This window comes from Sus scrofa, chromosome 9, assembly GCF_054392235.1.
Source record: "Sus scrofa isolate SSC_HxYL_T2T_F1_AM1 chromosome 9, Sscrofa_HxYL_maternal_Yorkshire_Landrace_v2.0, whole genome shotgun sequence".
NCBI classification, from domain to species: Eukaryota; Metazoa; Chordata; class Mammalia; order Artiodactyla; family Suidae; genus Sus; species Sus scrofa.
In genome coordinates, this window is record NC_139391.1 from 141286792 (window position 1) to 141314247 (window position 27456).

Sequence of the window (27456 nt, forward strand, 5' to 3'; positions counted from 1 at the left end):
CTCAGAGAAGGAACAAGTTTCACAAAGCACATGTTTGTCTCCTGAAAAGCCCTGGGCTTCCTGTGTGGGGACCCCCAACTGGGTTTGGTGTCCCAGCAAATTAGGAAGAGAGCATAAAAGGCTTAACTTTTTTTTTTCTTTTCTTCTTCTTTTTTTTTTTTTTTTTTTTTTTTGTCTTTTTCTAGGGCTGCACCCACAGCATATGGAAGTTCCCAGGTTAGGGGTCTAATCAGAGCTGCAGCTTCTGGCCACAGCACAGCAACACGGGATCCATGCCACGTCTGTCACCTACACCACAGCTCATGGCAATGCCGGATCTTTAACCCACGGAGGGAGGCCAGGGATTGAACCCACGTCCTCAGGGATACCAGGGGGGCCATCCACCACTGAGCCATGACAGGAACTCCAATACAAGGCTTAACTTTGACAACACTGCACTAAGTGAAAGAAGCCAGTCACAAAGGCAGTATACTGACGACCCCATTGACATGAATGGCCAGAGCCAACAAATCTGCAGGGACTGAAAGCAGCCAGTGCGAGGTCCCGTCGTGGCTCAGTGGAAACAATCTGACTAGCATCCATGAGGACGCAGGTTCGATCCCTCACCTCACTCAGTGGGTTGAGGATCCGGCGTTGCTGTGAGCTGCGGTGCAGGTCGCAGATGTGACTCGGATCTGGCATAGCTGTGGCTGTGGTGGAGGCTGGCAGCTACAGCTCCAATTCCACCCCTAGCCTAGGAACCTCCATATGCCTTGGGTTCGGCCCTAAAAAAAAAAAAGCAAAAAAAAAGAGAGAGTTGTCCCAAGGATGGGGGTGCTGAGGGTGACTGCCTCTGGCCTTGGGGTTTCTTTGGAGGAGACTGAGGATGCGTGTCTAAGGTTCCATGGACGCCTCCTTCTAAAGTTTGACGGCTGCGCAATGCTGTGGATGTGCCAGGAATCGTTCCAATGTATACGTTCATGGATAAGGTGTGTGGCGTGTGGACGACGCCTCAATAAAACTTTAAAGTTTAAAATCCTACAGGAGCGCTGGCAGTGAAATACATACAAAGCAACTGCTTGATGGCAAACAAGTCCAAGCGCCCTCGGCCGAGGCCAGGGCTGAGAATCTCCACCTCTGCTCACCCGCACGCCTCGTACCCGGACCGGCGCCAGCCTCGCACACCCGCACTCGGGTCTCCACATCGCACTCTGCAGGGAGCTCGCGTCGCCCTGCCAGCTCTTGGGTCAGGACTCCACTATCTCTCTGTCACTTCCAGGCTTCTCCACATCCAGTGCCAGCCAGCCCCCCAAACCTCAAGAATCAGAGAGGGAAGGAAAGTGAGCGAGGGCTGCGCTGTGACTGGCAGCACCTCGACAGGGCCCCTGGGCCCTCGGCTCCTTCTCCCGCTGGCCTTCGTGGGTTTGAGCAGCAAGGCCTGGGGACAGGGTGGACTCTGCAAACGAAAATCTAGCCCCAGGGGTCAGGGCAGTTGGCTCTCACCCAGCCTCCTTCACACAAGGTAGCTTCGTGGGGGCCTGTGAGCTGCACCTCTTGGGGCCCTTGGAGAAACATGGGCATCGTTCCCTGCAAAGGCGGCTGATGGCCTCAGGGCACCACAGGCCAGGGTCCCTCATACCCCTGTGTGCCTGCCAGCAGCCTGGGGGGCATGGAGGGTGCAGAGGCCTCAGGCCCCGGGTGAGCCTAAGCCTGGCTTCTCACAGGCTCCCAGCTGCTGCTGGTCTGGGTCAGGCACCACGCTCAGACTGGAGCCTCTGGACAGGTGGATGGGAAAGTGGCTAGCCCGAGGCCCAGTCTACACCAGCAGAATGCCTGAGACCCGTGAGAAGAGCCGTGTCCTGGAACGTCAGGGCCAGGAGGCGGGAACAGCAGACTGAAAACTGGGGTGCAGTCTGTGGTCTCTGGGGAGCTGAGGTGAGTTTTTGAGCACAGACATCGTTAAAGACACCTTTCTCCCGGTCACAGTCAGGACAGTGCAGGAGACTAGGGGAGACATGGACATACCTTCAGCCGGAAACACACCAGCCCCAGGGTGACTTCGGCACAGACTTCAAAGCGGGGATCCTGAAGCACAAATGCCTCAAACTCATGAGACAGCTGCACGTGCTTGAAAGGAAAGGGAAATCTGAGGTTCTCATCTCCCCTTGATTCAGAACCCAACCGCCTCGACAGCCTCATTAGGCTGCACATCTAGAGTTCATTTATATGCTTTTAGCCGTTTCTTCAGGCACTTCTGCCACCCACTCCCCAGCTGTCCCCACGCAGGTTGGGAAGAAACTGGCTACCTTCAGAAAAACAGCCATTGTCATTTTCTTCTGTTCAGGGAACCATTTTCATCACACCAGAACCATCTTTACAATTTTAGGATAAATGTTGTGAAGAGGGGCTTAGACATTCTAGAAGAGAGATGGTGGCCGACGCGAATCGGATGGCTGAGTGCCGAGGCTTCACCATCCTGTCCTCACCATGGCCCATAAGGCAGGGGATCACACGGAAGCCAGGCCCATTCTGCAGACAAGAAGACTGAGGCTGATCTGGCGCAGCCGCCCAGCACCCGCGCTCCAGTGGGGTCGTTTGTTCTTTTACGGCCCTCGCCACGGTGGGGAGGGCCACGTCCAGGGCTGCTTCCTCTCGCTGGACCCACCTACTTAACTTCTAGGTGTTTATGGAGCTCAAAAGCCGATTCAAACAGTATGAGGTCTGAGGACCAGCTCGCCAATGCCTGGGCACACGCGCAGCTCGCGCTAAACCCGGGCGTCCAGCTCAGGGCTCACTCGCAGGTGCCCAGGGAGCCTCTGAGCAGAAATCGGGCTGCTCAGGCTGAAACGCATTTCAGTGAGCTGTCCCCGGGCACGCGATGAATCTGGTGCCACTAGAGGGTGCCAAAGACAGCTGCTGGCGATGCCCTCAGCTGGATGGGGCTCTGGCCACAGGCACCCTCCTGGTAAGGCAGGACCACACTCTCCGAGAGGCAGGGAGGAGAGCTGCAGCGGGAAGCACCGGACCACACCCGGCTTTCCCTGAGCCTCCAGCTGGGATGGGGAAGTGCGGATAAGCCATTTGTGTTTTGCCTTCTTTCCGCACAGAAGCAGAACCCTCCCTGCTTTTCAGCACAGGTTCTTCAGTGGGGAGAACTCAGGAACACACACACACACACACACACACACACACACACTCCTTTCTTAGTTTCCTTCCCACCGCGACCCCCCTGCACAGCCTTGTACAACAAACAGATGGCCATGCGTGCTCCAGGGGCCCCCCTGCACTGCCCACTGCTACGTGCCCTGCCACGAGGGAGGGGCCTGGGGCCAGCCACACGCCCTGCCTGCAGCTGCAGTGGGATGTAAACGGGAAGGCTGGCCCAGTGCTGTCCCCAGGCTTAAAGACTGCAGGTGTGACCCATCCCTGTGATGTCTGAGGACCTCTGTCCATCAGGGTGGGGTCACGGCTGAGGAAGGACCCCAAAATGGGAGGGCCTGGCTGGAAATCGGCCTTCTGCAGCCAACTAAAGAAGGGGGCGTCCTCTGGCCTCAGTTTCCTCAATTGTCAAAAAGGGAAAACCAGGCTTTACACACTGTCTATAAAATAGATAACCAACAAGGACCTACGACTGCACAGCACAGGGAACTCTACTCAGTATCTTATAATAACCTATAAGGGAAAAGAATCTGAAAAATAGACCATATGTGTATAATAACTGAACCACTTTGCTGTACACTTGAAGTTAACACAGCATGGAAATTTACCATACTTCAAAAAAGAACTGGGGGGTGGGGAGTTCCTGTCGTGGCTCAGCGGTTAATGAACCTGACTAGCATCCATGAGGATGCAGGTTTGCTCCCTGGCCTTGCTCAGTGGGTTAAGGATCCAGCATTGCCGTGAGCTGTGGTGTGGACTGGCAGCTACAGCTCCAATTGGACCCCTACCCTGGGAACCTCCATATGCCACGGGTGCGGCCCTAGAAAGACTAAAAAAAAAAAAAAAAAAATTAAACAAAACAGGGTAATGGGGCTTGGAGTTGATCCATGGTTTTCACATTTCAGTGCTCATCACAGTCACATGTTTGCTGGTTAAACAGTTACCGAGACCCAGCCGCAGAGACCGAGGTCACACACGTGCTTCTGGGTGGAGCGTGTCTGAGAATCATTGGCTGGAAGACACACACTGCCCCCTGGCTCAATCTCTCCCAATCTGGCAGATTTTTTGGAGAAAAACCTATCGCCTTCTGACTGCTGCACTGTTAACTGGACCTCACTGTGGGCCAGCCGTGGCTCCAGCATCAGCTAAGTGTGTTATCACTTCAACAGCATCCTGGAGTGAAAACCTGTCATCTACATGGAAAGGTCTAGAAGCTCCAGAATCTTGCAGTGCCCCAAACTATCCCTCTTATTTGGGTATTAATACATATTACTTGCTTTCTAAAATCTAGGCCTGCCCCAGTGGCACTGGATAAATAATGGAAACAAAATTACCTTGCGGATATAGGCCTGCAGTCCCTTGACTCCGTACATCCTGAAAACAAACCACATTTTCAGGGACCGGAATCGCCGACCCAGTGGCAGCTGCCAGTGCTGAAAGAAAACATAAAATGGCATTTCAGGACCATGCTAAGAGTTGCTTTCCTTTTTGGCTCGTGTCCTTGCCTATTTCCCTCTCTCTCTCTCTCTGTAACATTTTATGTATTATTTATTCATTCATTCATTTATTTTGGCTGAGTCCGCAGCATGTGTAAGTTCCCAGGCCAGGGATAGAATCTTTGCAACAGCAACAACCCAAGCCACAGTGGTGATGACGCCAGCTCCTTAACCCACCAAGCCACCAGGGAACTCGGACTGTTTCTCTTGAAGGCAATTAATTCCCTGGAGGCCACCCCTCTGGCTGCCATGCCCCAAGTTGGACGGCAGAGCTGACAGCAGTGAGATGAGTGGTCCGGTGCCACCGCCCTTGTGGGCAGACAGGGGAGGTGCAGCCCTGCCCCAGGAGGCTTACACTCTAGCAGGGTGGCAGGGGAGCGGTTCACTGATTTCTGCCCATGGGAAAGAGGAAGCAGAGAACAGAAAGCCACACCCTCTGCTGTGCACGTCCCCTGAGCCCCAGAGCCGTCTGGGGAGCAACTTGGATCCTTTTTCTGCCCCACAGGCCACCAAGGAGTCACCTACAAAACACATCTGTCAACATGCGGGGCTTTGCAGGAGCTCTCCCTAGCTTTTGTTTTGTTTTTTGTCTTTTTAGGGTCGCGCCTGCGGCATATGGAGGTTCCCAGGCTAGGGGTCGAATTGGAGCTGCAGCTGCCGGCCTACACCACAGCCACAGCCACAGAAATGCAGGATCCAAGCCGAGTCTGCAACCTACACCACAGCTCACAGCAACGCCAGATCCTTAACCCTCTGAGAAGGGCAGCGATTGGACCTGCATCCTCATGGATACTGGTTGGGCTCTTAACCGGCTGCGCCACAGTGAGAACTCCAGTATCTCTGTTTTATCGACCAGAAAGCAGGCATCAGAGGCTAAGGGTTGTGGAACTCAGAGAGCCGGAGTCACACCCCTGCACGGCTGGCTGGCTTTTATTTAGCTGTGCGTTTGCACATTGTTGGGGGATCTTCTGTAAAGATGAACCTAACTTGGAAACCTTACTGTCACCCCATTCGCTAACGAAGCTGCAAGGTCCCGATACACACGGTGCTGCATCCCTTGCTTTTTCCTCCCAAGGCAGAGCCTCCCGGGAAACCCCAGCAGGATTCAGGGCTAACCCTGGAGAGAAGAGTAGGCAGAACTCCATTTCTCTGGTGCTGGAGTAACAACGCCCACAGTTGAGTTGCCAGCTCATTCCGGTGTGGCCCGAAAAGGCTGTCACTGCCTCTCTGGGGCCCGAGGCTGGGCTGGATTCCCCGGGAAGCAGAGGTGCCTCCGAGCCCCCAGCCTCCACCAGAGGAAAGTTGAGAGAGGACGGTGGGGTCCTGTCTTGTGGGCCATTTTAGTCCCTGCCCAGGGCTCCTGCCTGGGAAGGCGGCTTGTCACCAGAGCAGCGGTTAAGAGCTCTGAGCACTTCTTATGCCCTCTGACCCTTTGTTCTCCCCCTGCCCTGGGGGCTCCAGGCACCAGCCTGAGTGGAAGGGAGGGGCCCGCCTTACAGAGGGATCTGAGTGCCCAGTCCCTGCCCTTCGGCCGAGTGCAGGCATCATCATTTCATCCTAACTCGAGACCTCAGCAGAGGTGCCCACTGCCCAGCACGACCTGTTGTTAGGACCCAGTTAGAGGCTGTGCCTTGTGGAAGGGACCTTGACCCTGAGGGGAACAAGGGGCAGCCGGGGTTACAGTCCAGGACGCCTGGCACTGCATCCGCATTTTGGATTCCCACGTACCTGGCGCTCAGGACGACAACCCCCACTTACCCTGTAGTCCGTGATAAGCCCTGGAAAAGAGAAAGCAGCAGAAAAAAGAACTCATTGAACATGTTGTTGATGACATGCTAATTTGTCCCATCATCTCCTGAACCAGACCTAGGACCTGGGACCGCCGAGGGCAGAGGCTAGGTGTTGGTTGAGACGCGTCTGGGGGAACGGGTCCCCAGGGGAGCCTCAGAGGGCAGAGCCCAGAGGGAAATGCTGACTGGCTTCCCATTCGTGTCACTTTCTGCAGTTACAAAAGCATGGTGATCCGAGAGTCCTTCCATGCCCTTCAGGAAATTGGCCCTCGGATCACACAGAGCTTTATCATCCGGTCGTTCATGCGTAGGGGGGAGGTCTGTGATAGCCAGAGTGGTTAGAATGTGAAAAAGAATCCAACTTGGAGGAGTGTCCATCTCTGTATTCTTGGCTCTTCCTATGTTTGTTTGTTTTTGTCTTTTTAGGGCCGCTCCCTTGGCACATGGAGGTTCCCAGGCTAGGGATCAAATCAGAGCTGCAGCCGCCGGTGTACACCACAGCCACAGCCACATGGGATCTGAGCCGCGTCTGCCACCTACACCACAGCTCATGGCAACGCCAGATCCTTAACCCACTGAGCGAGGCCAGGGATGGAACCTGTGTCCTCATGGGTCCTAGTCAGATTTGTTTCTGCTGAGCCACAACGGGAACTCCTAGGCTCTTTGTCTGGGTTCTGGATCCGCTGAGTCAGTTTCATTATCTTGGATGCAAAGGCCTTCGCAGGGCCAGGAGCGATGGCTGTCAGTCTCTGCCCTCGTGCCGGAAGCCGGGGCCGCAAGGGTGCCCCCGGACAAAGATTGTGCATGGGGTTTATACGTGGTGGCCATGGGCCCGGGGTCACAGGGCGGGGGGGGGCTGGAAAAATGTGTTTTGGAGTCTGACCCTCCAGGGCGTCCAGGGAAGGCTCACTGTGGCTGGTGTCCCCCAGCTGTGGAGGGCATGGCAGACCGCCCAGAGGGACAGGCAGCCCGCCTGATGCCATCCCCCCTGACGGACTGCTCTGGGTCCACTGTGCAGTGGGTCTATACCACATTCTCAAGGAAATCTAAAGTCACGACTGCTTGGGGTTTCCCGACGGACGCCTGGAGAGACCAGGTGTTTTCACAACTAGGACCCTCCTACGGCAGAGATGGGAGGACACGCAGGGCATTTTGCAAGTTTCCATCTCCCTGTTTCATCTGGGACCCTGGGCGGAAGCCCCAGGTCACCCCACCTTGGTCGCCCCCCAGCCCGTTCTCTCTTCTTCACACCCCGTGGCACGAAGTTGTTAACAAACACACCACCAGCAGTGTCGTCAGAAGGGACCTGGCAGGAGTTCCTGGTATGGCGCAGCGGAGACAAATCCGACTAGGAACCATGAGGTTTTGAGTTCGATCCCTGGCCTCACTCACTGGGTTAAGGATCCAGCGTTGCCGCAAGCTGCAGAGTAGGTCGCAGATGCAGCTTGAATCCCGTGTTGCTGTGGCTGTGGTATAGGCTGGCAGCTGCAGCTCCAGTTCAGCCCTTAGCCCGAGAACTTCCATATGCGATGGGGATGGCCATTCAAAAAATAAAATAAAATAAAAAATAAAGAAGGGACTTTAAATATGCCCATGGAAATGAACTAGCAGCATCCAGGAGTGTGCTTGCGGTGTAACAAGGGCTCAGTAAGAATTTGTGGAAAACCCAGGGGCTGTCATGAAGAGGGAGGCATGAGTGGTCCACCCTTTCGGTGACGTCACTCTCCCATCCTGACAGCCACCGGCCACACGTGGCTACTTACACTTAATGCAAATCAAAGGCATTTAAAAATGGTCACACCAGCCACCTTCAGGCGCTCCACAGCCACAGCCACCCGTGGTTTAGCGCCTCCATGTGGGACAGCACAGAATTACAGACCATTTCCTGCATCATAGGAAATACTACTGGACCACGCGGCCGAAGATTTTAGTAAGAGGAGTCGGACACCGTAGCTGCTGCAGCTCAATGACACGGCGTCCAATGAAAGACAACATCTGCTTCTCAAAGAATCTGCTTCCTTAAGGACCAGCTGAAGACCTGGCCAGATAGGAGCTTCTGTGCCAATGTTTACTGGTGACATAAGGAATGCCAATGCCAGAGCTCCCTGGTGGCTCAGCAGTTAAGGACCCAGCGTTGTTACGGCTATGGCGCAGGTCACTGCTGTGGCATGGATTCGATCCCAGGCCTGGGAATTTCTGCATATGCCATGGGGTAGCCAAAAAAAAAAAAAAAAAAAAAAGAAGGCCAAAGCTCTTCTCTGCCAGCAGTTCCTTGATGATACTTTTACTTACACTGTGGATTGCTTCACGTGTCTCATAAGCTTAGGATGTCTTTAAAACTACGTAAGATATGTATGGGGTGAGCAGCTTCTAAATTTGCAAATGGCATATAGTAAAAACAATAAAACCTAGCAATGCCTAAGAGAAACCCGGCAAGAAATACAGCCCCATTTAGCAGGGTGGACATTTGAGCACTGGGTTGTGGGGCCGTTCTGGCTCACCTTTTTTTTTTTTTTTAATTTAATTTTTTTACAACATTGTATTAGTTTCAGGTGTTCCGCAAAGTGAGTCAGTTAGACGTACGCGCACATTCATTCTCTTTCAGATTCTCCTCCCGCTTAGGTTATCAGAGTCCTGGGTCAAACTCCCTGCGCTGCACAGCAGGTCCTGGTTACTCAGCTGTGTGACATGCAGCCGGGGTGTATGTTAATCCCCACCTCCTAATTTACCCCCTTCCCTGCATTTCCCCTTTGGTACCTAAATTTAGCTGCAAAATCTGTAAGTCTGTTTTCGTTTTGTGAGTAAGTTCTTTCATATTATTTTTTAAAATCAAAGTATATTGATTTACAATGTTGTACCAATTTCTGCTGTACCGCAAAGTGACCCAGCCAAACATATGTGTACATTCCTTTTCTTATATTATCTTCCACCCGTTTTTATTAGGTTCCACATATTACGGCTCAGCTCCCTTCTATTTTCCAAATGTACACACTTTATAATGAAAGAATGCATCTGAAAACGTCTGCATGCCAGCTCTGGCGACTATCTTCCTAGCATCTGTGTTGTGAAATTTCTGTCATCGGAAGAAATAAAAAATCATCTTTGTTTTGGTCACTAGTTGGCACAAATCCAATGAGAACACACGAAAGTGCAAAGCCGCGGGGGGCGCGGTAACCATGACCCCTCCTGCCGTTGCTGCTCTACCGTGGCCGCCGCAGCGCCCGCCCGCCAGGCACCGTTGCAGTTAGGAGGCAGCAGGTCTCCCCAGCCCCAAGGATCTGGGGTTCCAGTGGCAGCAAAGTGACCCGGGAGGTGGCTTCACAAATTGTAGGGAGCCGTGGTGGGGAGACAGCTGAGAGGAGGGCACCTGCCCGCAGGGAGAGGCCGCACCACCTCCCCACCCTGGGGGCAGCGCTTCCTGGCCCTGCACCCACCCCCCAGGACCCGTCTGCGGCCCTGACTCTTCACGTCTGGCTCCCGCAGTGTGGAGGCAGCTCTGCTGGAAACAAAACGGGAAGCAATCGGAGACCCTGAGGCCAGCACTCACCCGAGCCCTGGTGGCTGTGCTTTAAGTACACGGGGTCCAATTTGAAGGCTCCAGTCAGGTCCGTTCTCCTTTTCACCCTGTTTTTAGACGACAAATGCAGAGGCTTAATAAGGACGGGAGGGCTGGGCCGTCCTGGCCTCCTGCTCCTGCCTGCCAGGCCCAGCTGGGGCTGCCCGGCCCCCTGACCCCCTTCCCCACGCCTGGCTGCAATACAGCAGCGACCTCCAGAGCTCCGGGCATGGGGGCGGGGGGTGGGGGGAATGCCATATTATCAACAATAAGTCTTTGGTCTTTGTCCCTGGTTGCTGGCCCCCAGCTCCTGAAACCCTCGCAACGCCCAGATGCGATGGTGCCGGGCACCTGGAGAGCTTCAGGGTTTGGCCCGGAGGCGTGGGACTTCGAAAATCACCCCTGATCTCCTAGGAGGGACCATGAGACCAGTCAACCCCAACCTAAGCCTAACCCTTAGCCCTCAGCCCTAACCCCTAACCCTAACCTACTATGCAGCAAAGTGACCCAGCCACACGCATACAGGCCGTGCAGCCCTTGAGCCCCTGTCAGTCCGCATCCGAGCCGCACGCAGTGTGGGGAGACTTTAGTTCCCAGCACCTGCAGTGCGTCCCTGAGATTTAGCGTGCGTGTCTGATGACTAATGAAGTGAGTAACTTTGCCTTCACCAAGCGGCCACTCCTGCTTCTTCCTCAGAGAGAAGGGTTTTGTTCACCTCTTCATTAGATTGTTTACCTCGGTATCGCGTGCAGGATTGTAAGGCATCAGGAATCCCGTGGGTACAAAATACTACGGGCTGTTTCCCGGCCTCTCTCTTCCTCTTTTTCTTTGTAGGGCTGCACCTGCAGCATATGGAAGTTCCCGGGCCAGGAGTCAAATCAGAGCTACAGCTGCAGGCTACAGCACAGCAATGCTGGATCTGGATCCAAGCCGCAACTTGGACCTACACCGCAGACTGAGGCCAGGCCAGAGCCTTAACCCACGAGGGAGGCCAAGGGTTGCACTCGCATCCTCACAGAGTCAGTGTTGGGTCCTTAACCCGCTGAGTCACAGCAGGAACTCCTGGGCTCTCTCCTGCGACCTCCGCTGGGTTTGCCCCTCCGATGGTCCTGGCTCAGCCAGAGTCGCTGGCGCGGAATCCCCACCAGATTTTTCTTCACTATTCTCCTGGCTGTTCTGGGGCCCTACTAACGGTCGGCTCAGCTTCCCCAAGTTCCACAAAACACTGAGTCCGGATATTTCCTAGAACAGCTCTGAGGCCTGACCCTGAGTCTCCCTCACCTTGTGTGGGTCAGGCCACTTCATTTAGTTAGGACCTGGAACGGCTCCCCCCCAGATAGCATCCTTTTCTTCACAGGTTTCTGATATATTCTTTTTTTTTTTTTTTTTTTTTTTGCTTTTTAGGGCCACACCCGCGGCATATGGAAGTTCCCAGGGCAGGGGTCAAATGGGAGCTGGAGCCACCAGCCTACGCCACAGCCACAGCCACACCAGATCCAAGCCGAGTCTGTGACCTACACCACAGCTCACGGCAACGCTGGATCCTTAACTCACTGAGCAAGGCCAGCGGTAGAACCCGCATCCTCATGGATACCAGTCGGATTCGTTTCCACTGGGTCACGACAGGAACTCCCAATATATTTATTCACAGTAACCTTGTATCTTTTCTTGCTATTATCAAAGTACTTATTTTAGAATTTTTGCACATGCTATTTACTGTATATGTAAAGAAATGCAGCCTTAGGTGCCTTCTAGAATCCCTGCTGTGTTCTATCAACGCTCTCCTGGAAGGTCCCTGTCTCAGGGCAGAGAGTCACGCCATCCGAGAGTAATGAGTTTTGCGGCTGCCACTCTAACCTCTCCTTTCATTTCTCTGTGGTTTTTCACTGCAGAGGTGAGGAGAGCACAGAGCTGAACAGACTGCGCTTTACGGGAATTGTGATTTTTTTTTTCCTCCTGATATTAAAGGGAGCCCTTCTAATATTTCACTGCTAAGAATAGGTTTGCTATAGTTTTTTGGTAGTTTTTTTTAATCTGATTAAAATAGTTCTCCCCTGCTCCTCTTTTACGAAGAGCTTTTGTTCCACATAGGTTAGAATTTTATCTGATATTTTTCCCGTATCTAATGTGATGATAACTGCTTCCTCCTTTACTGGTAAACATGGTCATATTTTGAAATCTTCTAATATTTAAGCCTCTCTGGCATATCTGGAATAAACCTATTTTCGTCATGATGTATCATCTTTTCCCCCCTTTTGAACATCATTGAATTTTATTTGTTAAAATTTGACGTGGAGGCGTTCCTGCTGTGGGGCAGCGGGACCAGCCGCATCTTGGGGAGCCCTGGGATGCGGGTTCAATCCCCAGCCCCACACAGTGGGTTAAAGATCTGATGTTGCTGCCACAGCTGTGCCTTAGGTCACCACTGCAGCTTGGATCTGATCCCTGGCCCAGGAATTCCATATGCCTCGGGGCGACCTAAGTAAATAAATAAAATTTGACTTGGAATTTCCATGTGTAATTTTGTGAGCTCGTCCTGTTGCTTTTTTTCCTCCGCTTCTCATCTGGTTTGGAACGCGACGTGACACTAACTTCACGATGTACCCCTCTCTGGCTGGTCTCTGAACTACATTTAAGTTTGGACCGATAATGGCCTTGACAGTTTGGTAGAATGCACTGCTGGAAGAATCTGGATGTTTCTGTCATGTGACATGTAGCTCTTGGCACCTTGTCTTTAAGGCCAGGAGACTCTTGAGGTCTTCTCTTTATGCTGGAGTCACTCTGATGCACGCTTTTGGAGTGATGGGATGTGCACGTTTGAGGCAGTTCTGGCATTCCGTGCTCCTCGGCCACCTTTAGAGGTCCCTGCTGCGTCCGTGGTCATGTCTCTCTTCTTTCCAGGGCAGTTCACTGTCCTGCCTCTTTCTGGGCCCTCTTTCCAGGTCATCTGTTCTATGAGGCAGTTCGGGGCGCTCTGGAGCCGTGTTACTCTTCCCTACTTCCTAGTTCGCGAGTGTCTCTCTCTCTCTTTACTGTTTCCCTCCTTCTCGTTTCGGGGCTTTATTCTGTCATTCTCCAGCTTCCACGGGGCCCTGTGCTCCGGATTTTCTGGCTTTCGTCTTTCTGTTTAAGTCTGTTCTCTGGAGTCCTGCTTTAGCAGCTGTTGCTTCTGTTCCATCTTCAAATGCATTCAATTTCTATTATTTCCAATTTCCCGTCTTCTTTGTTCATGGACCCCTGGCTGCAACGGGTCTGTGGCGGCCTGCTCTTGCAATTTTAGGTACTGACTTTGTTTTTCTTTGCAAAGTTTAGCGACATTATGAAAAGGAGCTTTATGGAAACAACGAAATGGACGTGTGCGTGCATGTGGGAGCACACGCACCACAGAAACACCCTTTCTGGGCATCAAAGTCACCTCACCTGGGATAAGCCTGATGGTCAGGAAAGCCTTTCCCTGTCAGCAGACACAGTCCCGAGCCATCCCCTGTCTTATGCAGAAAGCATGGTTTCCTAAGTTGTCTTTAAACAAAACCCCAACACCATGTGTGTGAGCTCAAGAGATGAGGGCTCCCATGACCTTCTGGTGCCAGGAACGCCACAAAGTTTCGAGATGCCAAAAGCACCAAAGGACAAAGAAATCAAAGAGATTGCTAGAATCCTGTGCCCTCAAGCTTCTGACGTAAATTCCAGAATCATGTCTTATCCTAACCAGCGTGATCAAAAGCTCCTTCCCAAGGAACTGAATTAAAAAAAAAAAATCCAATGTAGCAGAAGCGTACACAAGCTATGAAAATGTTGGTGAAAATTTTAATTTTGTGTGGAAGAAAATCAAGCCTCTTTTTAAAGGTTTTATATCCATGTCCTTGGTGGATTTTGAGGCTTGCTTTGGAGAGGATCTAATATTAAGAGACATTAAGATCAGAACAGGATGGTTCATATTTACATATAAAAGATTCAAAATGCCAAGTAAACAATAAAAAGCTTATGAACAGAATAATGAAATCATTATAAAATGTATTTACGATGCTTGTAATGATGGCGAGTTTTAGCAACTTCAATTATCTTGTCCATTTCAATATTTAGCGAATAAAACCAATGGGCTTACTTTAAATTAGGGACTAACCATTGGTAAAATGTCATTAAACAAAAGAGCGACACTTCTGGTTTTGAGGAATACAAAAAAGCTGGTGAGAGCAAGAAAAAAAACGGGGTCTGTTTATATCTTTCTTGTTGTATCAACGAAATCTTTAAATAGAACTTGGGTAGTTCCCGTTGTGGCTCAGCAGGGTAAGAACACAACTAGTACCCATGAGGATGCGGGTTTGATCCCTGGCCTCGCTCAGTGGGTTAAGGATCCACGGCCACTGCGGCTGAGGCGTAGGCCCCCCGCCTGGGAACTTCCACATGCACACGTGTGGTCCTAAAAAGAAAAAGAAATAAAATAATGGTAAAAATTCACAACTTAGGGCTGTTTGCTTGTTTCCACTCTGGGCGCTGAAGGAATGAATGCCCAGCGTTCTCTGGAATCCACTCAGGAGGTTCCTCATTACCCGCATTCTACTGTGTTAGGACACCTCATTTCACTGCAGTGACCTCTTAGAATGGCCAGCTGTCTGCAGATGGCTCTCTGGATATTCAGGACAGCGCAAAAAATGCCTCTGAGTAGGCTCTCAGCTTCCTTCTCTCCCTGCTCCCTGACCACACTCAGACCTTCTGCAAACACGCAGGGGTCTCCAGGCTGGCCCAGCCTGCTCGGCAGACCCGCAGCTCAGGTCCTTGGGATGGGGGAGGGATGGGGAGGGAAGCTGCTGTGGTCCTTCTGCACACCTTTGGCTTCTGGGTTCTATAGGCCTCGGTAGACACAGAATCTGATTCTGCCTCATTCACACACACACACACACACACACACACAGAGACAAACCAAAATACCCCACTCATATTCTCTAATCAATCCTGTTTCTACCCGGAAAAACCCCGTGTGATCTCCAGGCATCCTTTTGTGTGTATGTGTGTTTGTAAAGGTGTGTCACTTTGCGTGTTTGTCTTCACTGGTGTCCTGAGAGATACATGATTCTGTACTGGACTCTCTACTCAGTTATGGTTTGTGAACCTTCACCCTCGTGCATTTAGTCGAGCATGAATGGTCCCATGCGCTTAGAAACCCACGACACATCTCAGAACTCTGGTCATCTTACCGGTAAAACAGTTAATTCCTCTATCAGTAAGGTCACAACAGGATGAACGGAGATGGTGCGTGAGAGAGTAAGGGCTGCCGAAGAGCAGGTAGGATCTTGAATGTAGAATTCCTACCCAAACGTCATGACGGACGTAAATCAGAGACTTGGGCACCCCTGGAGGAGGGCTTGCGTGTGCCCCCCTTTTCCAGGCTCTGTGAAAGGGCCAGCCTTTCCTCGTCCATGGCACTGATAAAGCAGGCTTTCCTCATGCCCAGCCTACGGCCTGGCTTCCTGAACCTGAGGGCATGGATGTATGTGTTATGCTCGTCCTCATCAAAGTCAGCATTCGGATCATACATTGGAGGTCCAGAATACTTGTGGTCCCTGGCAGCTCCCGTCTTCCCCACCTGCAGAGCTGCGGTGGGGGCCAGAGACGCTGCTTAAATGAAATGTGTGGAAGGGACCTGCACTCGCCAGGGCTCCTGAAATATCCGCTTCCGATACTGTTTGACCCAGGAAATGAGTAAAGCATCACGGCACCCCGCAAGCCCCTCTGGTGAGCCCTACCCAGCTGCCCACCTCACTCCACCTCTCAACAGCCATCGGATGGTCTGTCCGGGCTGGTTTTGTGGCTTCCTCTGCCAAGTGACTCACTGGCAGCTAAGGACCCCTTTGCAGCTCGTTAACTTGCACGGAGGCCAGCCCCCCCTCACCCAACGGAGGCCTCTGGGACTCCCGCCAGCTCCATTCTAGCTGGGAGCTCAGGACCCACAACCAGATCACGAGCTCTCTCGGACTGTGACTGCGCCTGATCAAACACCCCAGCAGACGGAATCACACCCCGACCCCTCCTTTTTTGAGGAGGGGATTGACATGTACAAATTACCCTCAAGATGTTCCACTTTAGGTAAAAGAGGAATACAAAAGAAGACTAACGCTCACATTACAGCATTTATAAATTCTTATTCACGTTTCGAAGTTAAGCCTGAAATGCCCATATACGGATGGGTTTTTAAATCATGGGTCAGAGTTTGAGGCAAACACTGACCAAAAAAAGAACCTGATTTAGACAGATGTAAAGCACTGAAAATGTAGCTCACCTTTAGAAACACTAGTTAAAGGGCAAACCCTTCATTTGGAGAACTGGGGAAACAGACTTACCTGGACTCCTCACCTTTCTAAAGAAGAAAGAGACCATTCTGCCCTAGAACAAGTCTGCACAAAATTCCTGCAAAGCCGCCGATCTTAAGAGTCACTGACCAACTTCTCACTCTCCTGAACCCAGAAAAACTAGTTTCTAACGACCTCATTCTACTCCGTCATCGTTATTCCTTTAAACACCATGGACGGAGTGAAATAGCGCCCACTTTAATTTTTTTTTTTTCTTTCTAGGGCTGCACCTGCGCATGTGGAATTTCCCAGGCCAGGGGGTCAGAGCTACAGCTGCAGGCCTGCACCGCAGCCACAACACTACCAGATCTGAGCCGCATCTGTGACCTACACTGCAGCTTGCGACAACACCAGATCCTTAACCCACTGAAGGAGGCCAAGAACTGAACCTGCCTCCTCAGGGACACTATGTCAGGTTCCTACCCCACGGAGCCACAACAGGAACCCACACTTTACTTTTTGAATTCTTTTCTTCTTGCTCTAAATATAACCAATGTGATAACCGTACTGCTAGGAAGAATTTCCAGGGAACTTCCTAGAAAATAGAATTACTTTAATTTTTCCTTAGCAAATACTTGTAAGCGTTCAGACTTAGATTTAGAAAACATTTAAGAATAAAAACACAGAAGCAAATCCATTAGAAAGATGTGCTGAGGTTACTGCGCACTTTTTTGGTTAAGGCTATTTATATTAAGGCAGAGATTTGCTCTGTCAACCTTCTCTCCTCTTGAGCCAGTATGTTCTAGACAGCAGTGTACAACAGGGTAAGATTTAGCAAGAATTCTACCCATGGTTGAGAAATGCAGGCAAGTAATAGGTGATGGATGTGTTTCTCCAGCAAGGACACCCTGGTCGGCCAGGTCTCTTTCATATAAACTATTCTAAAGAGCATGTAATTGTAGGGTAATTGACATCAGAGGCAAGGGGAGACTTACCACATAGCCGAGCAGTCAAAATTCACCAAGAGCCATTTGTGGGGATTAAAGTTAAATGAATCTGCAAACTGCCAGGGAATAATAAGAACAAAAAGAAAGCACTTCAGTTATTAATGTTTAGCTAAAAAAAAACAAGACCTCATGCATGGTAATGAATGGTTCGTTGTCTCATGAGGGAAAACGTGGTATTTGGGGCCAGGGACACTGGAGGAGGTCTGGGCTCTGAGCACACAGCCCCGCACTCAGCCTCTTTTCATTCATTTTCAGATCACATCTCATGAGACCTGGAGCGAATATGCATCTGACTCTGGGCAGAATCGCAAAGGCAGGAAGAGAACTTTGGAGCGGGAGACCCAGGGTTGGCATCCGGCACAGCCACTTCTCTGTGTGGCCCAGACGGGAGTCCTGCTTCATGGGGATGGCGTGACAGTGCAGCCAGGAACTCCTCAGTGTGGCTCCTGAGGGTCGGAGCAGCAACCCTCCCCTGCAAATAGTGTGACAGTCGCTGCTCTGTGGTGGTACAGCTGGCCAGGTGGAGGCCCAGGGAAGCACGTGATGAAAACTGGCTGCCGACCTCCAGCAGCTCTGGTGAAGCAGAGACATCCGGCAAGAGAGCAGTCACAGGGAGACCATGTGACAACGGCCTTGGGGCAGCCCTAAGCCAGGCACAGAGGAGCAGGGGAGGGACTTGCTTCGGGGGGGAGGGAGGGGCAGGCCTCAGAAGCGCCCCGCAGAGGGGCAGCCACAGAACTGGAGCGAGGCTTGAGGTCCCAAGGACACGAAGGCAGCGGGTCCAGGCTGATGGTCTTCGGGACACAGCGAGGGCCAAAGCGCCCAGATGTCCAGGGAGTGCTCGCGGGCAGCGCGAGATGAATCACGCTCTTTCTGAGCTGGAAAGAGCAAGGCATCTGAAGGGCGGTGGAGCCCCAGTTCTTTCCGTCTCCAGCCGGGGGCCTTGGTGCCCTAATAGAAGAGGGGCTGGAAGGAGATATTACCTGGAGCCTTCCTATCATGTCTGTATCAATCCTAATTCAGTATAAGCCTATCACATTTGAACCAAGGATGCACTTCGGGGACCTTGGATAATTTAAAATATGCAGAATTTCAAAGCATAACCCGAGACCAAGCCTGATAAAGGCCATGCGGAGTTTCCATGGCGGGCAGATGCACACCACAGCCCGGTGGGCTCTCTCTTGCTTTGGATCTGGGAGTCCCAATTCTTTTTTTTTTTTTTTTTTGTCCTCACTCACAGCACACAGAAGTTCCCAGGCCAGGGATTGAACCCGTGCCACAGCAGTGACAACGCCGGATCCTTAACCCACCATGCCACAGTAGGAACTCCCTGCCTCCAATTCATTTATTAATGGAGAAAATTCATACTTCTTCTTTTCCACATAGAATAAGATGTTATTACTACTTTAAGTTGCATGCTTTCAAAGTGGCATAGTCTGAAGTCACACAACATTTTTCCACATTTCAAAGTGCTGGATTATTGGGAATAATCGGAATTTTAATGCACAGGCGCTATGTCAGAAAACTGACTTGGCTTCGGAAATACCCTGTGCCGAAGTTTTCTCAACTCTAGGAACTAGCAAGTTCTCCGAACAGATGTTATCCTGAGTAGTGGGATGGTGAAAATTTCACATCTAATCTACAATAATCAGGATCAGCCCATTTTTTATTTAATCGGTGGACTCTTTTGCCACCATCGATGTGGTAGATCAACGGCTGCTTCCATTTGTCTAAATGTTTTAGTTCTTTTGTCCCCTCTTTTCTTCCTTTACTAGAATATTTATTTATTTATTAAAGTATCATTGATTTATGGTGCCGCGCCCATTTCTGCTGCGCAGCGTCGTGTCAGCCATACCTATACATCTGTTCTTTTTCTCATACGACCTTCCCCTGTGGTCTATCCCAGGAGACCTGACAGAGCTCCCTGTGCTGGGCAGCAGGACCTGATCGCTCATGCACTCTAAGTGGCATAGGGTGCATCTACCAACCCAGACCTCATCCGCGCTCATTGCATTCTAACAGTGTCCTCCCTGGAAGCCCGTGGTGATGGCTGCCAACACCGGGCCCGCCAGTCACACATCAGGTTCAAGTGCCATCCTATTTTCAGGGAGAAAAAGAAGAGATTTCGACCAGCAAGGCTGGCCGAGGAGGGCATGCTGAGTTTTCATGGGCCTTTGCCGGGGGCCAGAGTGCATGCCCTTTGTTCATCCCCAGCTGATGAACGGGATCCGGCCCAGCTGGAGGCCCAGGGACGTGGCCACGCAGCCACCTCTGTACTAGAAGCAGAAAGGGTGGCAGGGCCATGGCAAGGCCCCAGTGGGGCTGAGTCTCCTGTCGGAAGCTTCGAAGTCTTCCCAGGGCTTTGGGACACCTCCCTCCGGACGAGCAAAGAGCAGGAGGAGGCCAGGGTGGGGACGTGGGGAGACATGTGGTCAGCTGATGGCAATCTCACACCCAACCCACTCTAGGGGGGCAGATTCATTTCCCTCCAGGCTTCAGTAAAAGCAATATTGGGCAGAGGCAGGAAATTAAAGCGCGTTTCATTTCTTGATAACGGGAAACTAAAGGTGAAAGAAAGGCTTTGTTTGCTAGGAATTTTATTAGTTTCCTCCTGGGGGCTGATCTGTTTGAACATCTTTCATACCAGCTGCGCCATTTTCTTCCTGCTGATGGAGAGGAAGGCACTTATCTCCAGGGCAGCGGCCAGAACAGGATATTACAGCCCCTTATCTGCCCAGCTGAGCGGCCGGCCCCCCTGGCAGAAACGGGGAACAGGGCAATGACTCACTGTCATCGGGTGTGGATCCAGGTCTGCTGCTGGTAGGAGCTCCCGGCAGCGCCCCCCATGGTGGTGGTCTGACAACTGGACCGCCCCCCACCGCCCCCGAGAAAGCGAAACGGTGTCAGTGCACACGGAAGAGAAGAGTTAGCAGGACAGATGGTGGAATTCTGTACCTGATACGCAGAAAAGACCAAACTCAGGGGGCACACACACCTACCTCCGTGAGTGCTTCGCCCTTTGTCCCTCCAGACGGCGGTACAGACGTCCCTGGGGACGTATCACCACACACGAGAACCCAGGCCACAGCAAAAGGTGCTTACATGGTGTAGAGATTTGCACCAACACCCACAGAACTAGCTACCAGCCGCGACCTATAGGGACCCGTGTCAGCACCGCGTCCCCCACTGTCAGGACGGCTCACATTTACAGAGGAAGCTCCGTCCCTCCAAGGACGGAGCTAAGCCCCTGAACACATTCGGGAATCAATAAGTCATTCTGGAATAAATGAGTGAACCACGACGGATGAGGGGGAGGTATCCACCTTGGCGTATGAGCAATGAGGGGCTATTCTTTTCAAAGACGGCAGTTTTGTATTCCAGACCCTGAGGCCCGCTTTCCCAGGATTATTATTTGGGGCGTTACGAGAATCCAAATGAGCCATTAGAACTTGGTCAGCGGCAGACGAGAGAACAGACGGAGACGTGGAGTGACCGTCTCTCCAGACCGCGGTGGCGGACGATGATGGCATCAATGCATGCACGGCTGGCTGTGGGCAGGTGCGGCTCTCAGGCCTTTAAACGTGATTCACTCCTCTGATCCTCACGACAACCCCTCCGAGGAGGCCTGACCCCGAAATCCATTCTGTGAGGTATGGACAGGCTACCAGCCTGCCCAGGGGATGTGGCCGGTCGGAGGGCGAAGCCGGGATGGAACAGGCCATCCAAGCTCAAGCCCACACCCTGGGTCCTTGGAAGCCATGAGGCCAGGGTCTCGAGAAACCCCCCAGGGTCTCCAGAGAACCCAGCTCTGAGTGCGAAGCCACCACACGCCCCCTTTGATTCAGCAGCTGCTTCTTCCTCACTGGCAAAGCCGGCCTCTCTGGGCCCTTCCTGCATGGGGTCCCTGGCGAGAAGGAACTTCCCACCCCGGGAGGTGCCAACAGGGAAACCCCGCTCAGGCCTAAAATAACAAGCCAGGGCCCATCCCTACGCTCAGCTCTTCATGGTAGGTCTGCCACCCTGGAGAAGCACAGCATCAGCCGATGGTGTCGTTTTTTTTGTTGTTTTTTTGTTTTTTTGGTGGGTGCTGTTCCCAGGCTAGGAATTGAAACCAAGCCACAGCTGCAACACCACCAGTTCCTTTAACCCACTGCGCTGGGCCGAGGAGCAAACCCGAGCCTCCGAAGCGACCTGAATCACTGCACTCGATTCTCGACCCACTTCACACAGCAGGAACTCTTGAGCAGATCATTTTGATTTTGCCATTTCTCCAAAGAAGCAGGTGTCTTCGTCGGCATTACAGGCCATGGTTTTTTTGTTTGTTTGTTTGTTTTTGTTTTTGTTCTTCGTCTTTTCGCCATTTTTTGGGCTGCTCCTGCAGCATATGGAGGTTCCCAGGCTAGAGGTCGAATCGGAGCTGCAGCCGCTGGCCTACACCAGAGCCACAGCAACAGGGGATCCAAGCCGCGTCTGTGACCTACACCACAGCTCACGGCAATGCCGGATCCTTAACCCACTGAGCAGGGCCAGGGACAAACCCCGCAACCTCATGGTTCCTAGTTGGATTCGTTAACCACTGCGCCACGATGGGAACTCCCAGGCCATGTTTTCTGAATTCTGAGCATGTCCAGGGCGCTGCCGGCTGCTTGTTCAAACTCAACAGAAGTGAAAACCACACTCAGGTGATGGTCGCAGTGTGACTGCGCTATTGATCCAGATCGATGGGAAGTGCAGGCTGGCTTTTTAAATTACCCCTTCATCTGCAATGCCTTATGATGTCATTTTCTTCCTGAATATGTTTCCACAGTTCTGATAGGGATGGAGGAGGCACAGGTGGCTGTGGAAGTCCCAGGAAGGGGCTGCAGATAGAGAGGGAAACCCAGGGGGCGCTGGGAGGTCATTGTAAGTTAATGATGGCTCAGGAAAGCCATCAGCACAAGGCAGGCGGCTGGACTAGTGGAGGCAGGGGAAGGGCCTCAGGGTGTTGGGTTGGGGATGGGGTGAGGCCTGCCTTCAGATTCAGACCCAGGGCAGGAGTTTGAGGACCGCCCCCGAATAATCAATCTGTTTCTTGCCTATCACCCTGTCTCTCGCTGAATTCCTTCTTCGGGAGACATGAAGAACTTGAACCTCAGGGAGTCCAGACGCAGGGGGAGTGATTCTGAGTTAAAACCGTGGGTTCGAGTCCCAGCCTGGGTTCAGGCCAGATTCAGGCCATTCGTGCTGTCAGTTTCAGTTCTATAAGCTCAACTCTATGTGACTGACCGTGACAGCTCTGCCCAGGATTCGTGAGAAATGGCCTGGACGTCAGGTGTGTTTTGAGGGAGCAGACGCTATGACCCATCACAGGAAGCTGCAATGTCCAGTCATCACAGAAGCTGGTTGGGACAACCCTGGTTTGGACCCTGATTTGCTGAAACAAACCACAGTCGGAGAACACGAATGTCTCGTCCTTCTAAGGAGAAGTCACGGATGACATCATACTTTTGCAGAATGATCTTTGTTAAAGACTCACTCACCTCCACTCCATTCAGCAGGTGCCGGAACTCAGGGCAGATGAAGGCACTGCCTGCGTAGGCAGCATCCACGTGCAGCCATATGTCCTCTTCGTGACCTGAAGCCCAGAAGCACCTTGTGAGCTCCGGAAGGGACACCCTCCTCCCGGGGCTGAGCGCCTGTCCCAACCCACACGTTCCCTACCGCGGTCTGTCAGTGCCGCGTGTTGGCCTGAGGTCTGCATCCTGACAGGCTGCTCTGGTCTGAAGGCAGGGATGCTAACGGCAGAGGGAGCGTGCGGCTGGCCCCACGGTGACGGGTGAGGACCAGGTGCTCAGTGAACGCAGGAGACCCAGGGGAATGCCTTGATGGTCAAGGCTGACCCTAAAGCCCACCGCAGCCCAAGCCTCAGCGCGTCCACCCACAGCCGCTCCAGGTACTCGCCGTGCCCCGCCCCCACCCCACCCACTGGCAACTTTCTCCTGGATCCTCTCGGCCCTAAAGTCACCAGAGGAAGGGGCCTCTCTCTGCCCGACTCCACCTCACACGAAGTCCAGGCTCCTGTTCTCCGCTTCCTGGAATCATTCTCCGCTCCTTTTCTGAATATACTTTTTGTTTTCCAAGCGGACTGGAAAAGCCTGGGAGGAAGGGAGCCCACCTGGCTTTGCAGCTGAGATGGAGTCCCGTCTACACGGGGTCCCTCAAGTCGACGTATCACCTGCCTCCTCCGGTGGCGCCCAGCCCCCTGCGGGCGCCCAGCAGGTGCGGATAAAGCAGCCCCGAGCTGTGATTACTTCCTCCCTCAGTGCTGGGTGCTTCTCGGATGGAGAGTCCGCAAGCCCGCAGGGCGTGGGTCTGGGGTGAGGGGCGGGCGTCCTTCCCTCCCTTGGGTGTGGGGGGGGGCTGCCCAGAAGCACCCAGTCAGGGCTCCACGAAGCGTCCCTCAGCACTGCCAACGCTTTGTGCTGATGGATGGGTTCCTGGCTCACTTTTGCCTGCGAGATGCTCGTGGATCACACACGATGCTGAGGTGTGAGGAGCCGTTCTGAGCTCAGCCGATAAAAGACATGAGGCGTTTCAAAGCCTCGATCCCCTTCCATCTTCAGGATGGATGGGATTAAGACCCGCGGTTGGATAGGATCCAGTACGGCCTGGGGACATGGGACATCGCCACAGAGTTGCACTGAGTGGGGCCTGGGCAGCCTGGAGCAGGCTGGGCGGGTGAAAGGAGTCTGGGTCCCTGACCTCACAAGAGACCAGTGGCCCCGGTGACCGAGGATCCCACGCAGGTGTAACAGCAGGGTTTTGGGGGGCTTTGGGCACCCCCTCTCCATGTCAATCTGACCTCTGGAGGACCAGGAGGGACTGGAGAACCAAGGGCAGCTACACGGCCAGTGTGAGACAGAGCCCCAGTAAAACCCCGGCGCCAGAGTCTGTGTCTGCTTCCCTGGCAGCGAGGAACCCCACTCTGTGCCTACTGTCACACACTGGGGCTTGGGGGCAGGGGTCTGCCCTTGTGACCTCCCAGGAGAGGACACCCAGGAGCCCCAAGCCTGGACCCCTCCCGGGCATCGCCCCCCAAACACCCGGTAACCATGAGCGTGCTCTCCCTGGGATCATCAGCCCCGAGAGTGGCCCTGGAAGCCCTGAACTTGGAGTGACTGTCAGAAGCAAGGCAGCCTTTGAGGGGCTGGGTGCCCTCTAACCATGTACTTGGCCTAAAGCTCCCGCAGGAGGAACTCACAGGCTCCCGAGGAGAGTGGATTCCCAATGGGCCGCCTCTTTCCACAAGGAGGAAACTGTGGGTACCACCTCCACATCCTGCATCTCATACATGATCAGCCCACAGCACAACCTGCCTCTGGCCCCTTCAAATACTGTGGGCATCTGCAGGGGTCAGGGCATCCCTGAGACCCCAAGGCCAGGGCACAGGAGTCGTATGGCCCCAGGCGAGGTGCACCCAGCACCCAGGCCATCTGGATGGGGAGCTTCCTGATGCGTCCAGAAGGGAAGGGGCTGCCCCCACTGCCTGCAAGTTTCCTGTCGAGGCCTCCATGACAGGGTGGCCAGGCCTCCTGCACCGTCAGTCACATCCCCCCATCAGCCAGCCCGCCCTCCCGCCCTGCCCACCCCCACTCCCTGAAGCTGCTATCCTCAGCCGGCTGCCTTTAACCCCCTGCTTTCTGCTTCTCATCCTCTTCTCAATAAACCTGCCAGGAAATTCCACTGGTCAGTCCAAGGGGACCAGCTGAAACCATCTCTCTAGATAATTGTTTTGAAAGGAACTAGAAAGAAAGTGTCTTTCCTAAAGTAGCAGTTTGAAGAACCCCACCCCCGATGTGCCCCCTTGGTCAAAAGCTGGTGGGTGAAAACTACTCTGAATTATTTTAATGATTTACTCTAATCACGCTACAGAACAGGGTCAGCCCCGGGCTCAGGGTGAAGGATGCTAAATATTTGGTGACAGTCAAGTAAGCAATGTCAGAGGAAGGGACGCAGGTCAAAGGCTCATCCACGGGGCTCATTCGTGGGGCAGCTCTACGGATGGTTACCAACAGCATCATGGGTCGTATATACAGTTGTCAAAATCAACCCGCCACGCCGGCTTCCCTGGCCCCAGAACAGCCTCTGCTTTTGGCCCCAAACACATCCCCCATCCAGCTCGTCCACCACCCCCAGACCTGGGAGCAGAGGGAGCCCCAGGACAGCAGGACAGCCGGCACTGGACGGCAGGGCCATGTGGGCCATGCCCTGCAGGGACCTCACCCTCTAATCCGATAGCCCCAGAGTTACATCAGCCGGCCGCCGGCCAGGACGTCCAGTTCTCGGCTTGACGGCTGAGTCAGACCAGCTCAGAGGCTTGGCTCGTGACCAGGAGTTGCAGCTTGTCACCGCCGCTCAGCCCTTCTCCCCAGCCCCAGCGCCAAGGCCCCGCACCCCTGCCTTCAGCGCCAGCTGCTCAGACAGACACTGCCACGGCCCTAGCAGGGAGCCCGAGACCGTGGGAACAGGCCAGGCCCCACCCAGCCACTTGGCAGCGGCCACCTGCCCCACGTAGCTGCAGCTCCAGGGCCCCTCTCCTTCTGGTCTCGCCCCGTTTCTGCGCATTAACTCAGTGCTCCCAGAATCCGATCATTTACAACTCCAAGTGCTAGTTCCCCTCGGCTCTGCAGGTGGGGACGGAGCTCAGAACCGAAGACACGGGCTTCAGGAGGGACCCAGGCTGCACCACAACGCGTGTGCCAGCGGGCCAGCACCCACGGCTCCGAAGAGGGTCCACACACGGACCCAGGTTAGGAGAGGCAAGAAACCGCTGGGGTCACGCAGACGGACAGTGAGCCAGGCCCCAGGTTCCTGGCACAAGCCACAGTGTGGTCACAGACACCCAGACCCCTCGGGTGACTTCGGTCACCTGTCCCTCCCCGCCCGTGGGCAGCAGCTGTGGGACTGGTCCTCCCCGCCGAGGATGGGGTGGGGGCGGGGGATATGATCTGACGCCCCTGCCTGAGCAAAGGCCTTCCGGCCACACAACCCCTCCCAGTCCACCACGTCCCCAGGGCCGCAGGCTCAAGGTGACACTCCAGGAACACGGCCTCTTATTCCCGGTTCACCTTGGAGTTCTCTGAATTCTGGTCTCTGGGGGAAAGCTCAGTGGTCCGGGGAGGGCGGCGTGAGGCCGGCCCAGCACACACAAGCAGCACACACTCCCCTCGGGAAACACCCTCCACGGATCTGTCACAGGAGGGCATCACTCGACCTCATTCAGTAAAAGTGCCAGGAAGAAAAGATGCTGGAAGGCTCAGTCCAAGGATAGAAAACTCTCCTGCCATCACGTACACGACCCTCTGAGAGTCTGAGGAGTTTATTCTCCTCCGGGGGCCTGTAGCCTCACAACCTGACATCACTAGTCCACGGCTCGGGATACTTTAGTCCCACAAATAGTTTAGCTATCGTCCAATTAGCCCAAACTCGGAGTTTATGGAATTCGAACTAAGGAGGTTTATGTCACCGCAAGTACGAGGAGAGTTGGGCAAACGAACCCACAACGAGTTTAACTACGTGATATGTTACATTATATTGTATTGTATTATGTCGTATCACACTGTATTGCACAGTATTACATTATATCATATTATATTTCGTTGTATTCTATGCTATTACATCGTATTGTGTTGTATTGTATTATACCACTAATTATATTATATTTTATATAATACTGAGTTCACGTTATGAAGAACTCAAAGAGACCAGCTGCTAAAGTCCCCATATATTGAGAACACTTTCCAAAAGAAAACTGAATCAGATACTTACAGATGGGTCCCACTTCTAAGAGATTGTCAAAGGAGCAGCACGATGTGGTCCCCAGCGTAGCCACCACCTGGAGAGGAAGAAGCAGACCTGTTCGGCCCCAGCTCGGAGTCACGCTGTAACCTCCATACACACAGCCGCCACCCCAGGCCGAGCTCCGAGCCTTGAATCCACATGCTAGAGGATGTCTGCTGGACGGACATGCGAGTCTTTGGATTCGTGTTTCCTACGTGCATGGAAGCCTTCTAACAGGTTAAGAGAAATAGGCCGTGAGATTACAAGGAGCACTTGCACAACTTCCCAGGATGCTGAGGACAGAAATACAGGCGTGGACCACAGGAACAGCATTCCCTGGGCTTTGCTTTACTGATGGCAGCC

At 53.1% G+C, this 27456-nt stretch overlaps 1 protein-coding gene across 14 annotated transcripts in view; it reads right to left on the minus strand.

Annotated features, from left to right (window-relative positions):
* DDC (dopa decarboxylase) overlaps positions 1-27456 on the minus strand; it is a 74811-nt gene that overhangs the window by 5035 nt on the left and 42320 nt on the right. For 6 of the 14 annotated variants that reach the window (XR_014814367.1, XR_014814372.1, XR_014814371.1 and 3 more), the window contains 6 exons: positions 27082-27148; positions 22794-22888; positions 17263-17330; positions 9954-10048; positions 4473-4571; positions 2005-2106 (listed from right to left, as the gene is read on the minus strand). Coding sequence is in view for 5 of the 14 variants with exons in the window: in XM_021063927.2 (XP_020919586.1) it covers positions 2005-2106; positions 4473-4571; positions 6393-6412; positions 9972-10048; positions 17263-17330; positions 22794-22888; positions 27082-27148 (528 nt within the window). In the remaining 9 variants the exon portion in view is untranslated. 14 annotated transcript variants of the gene reach the window in all.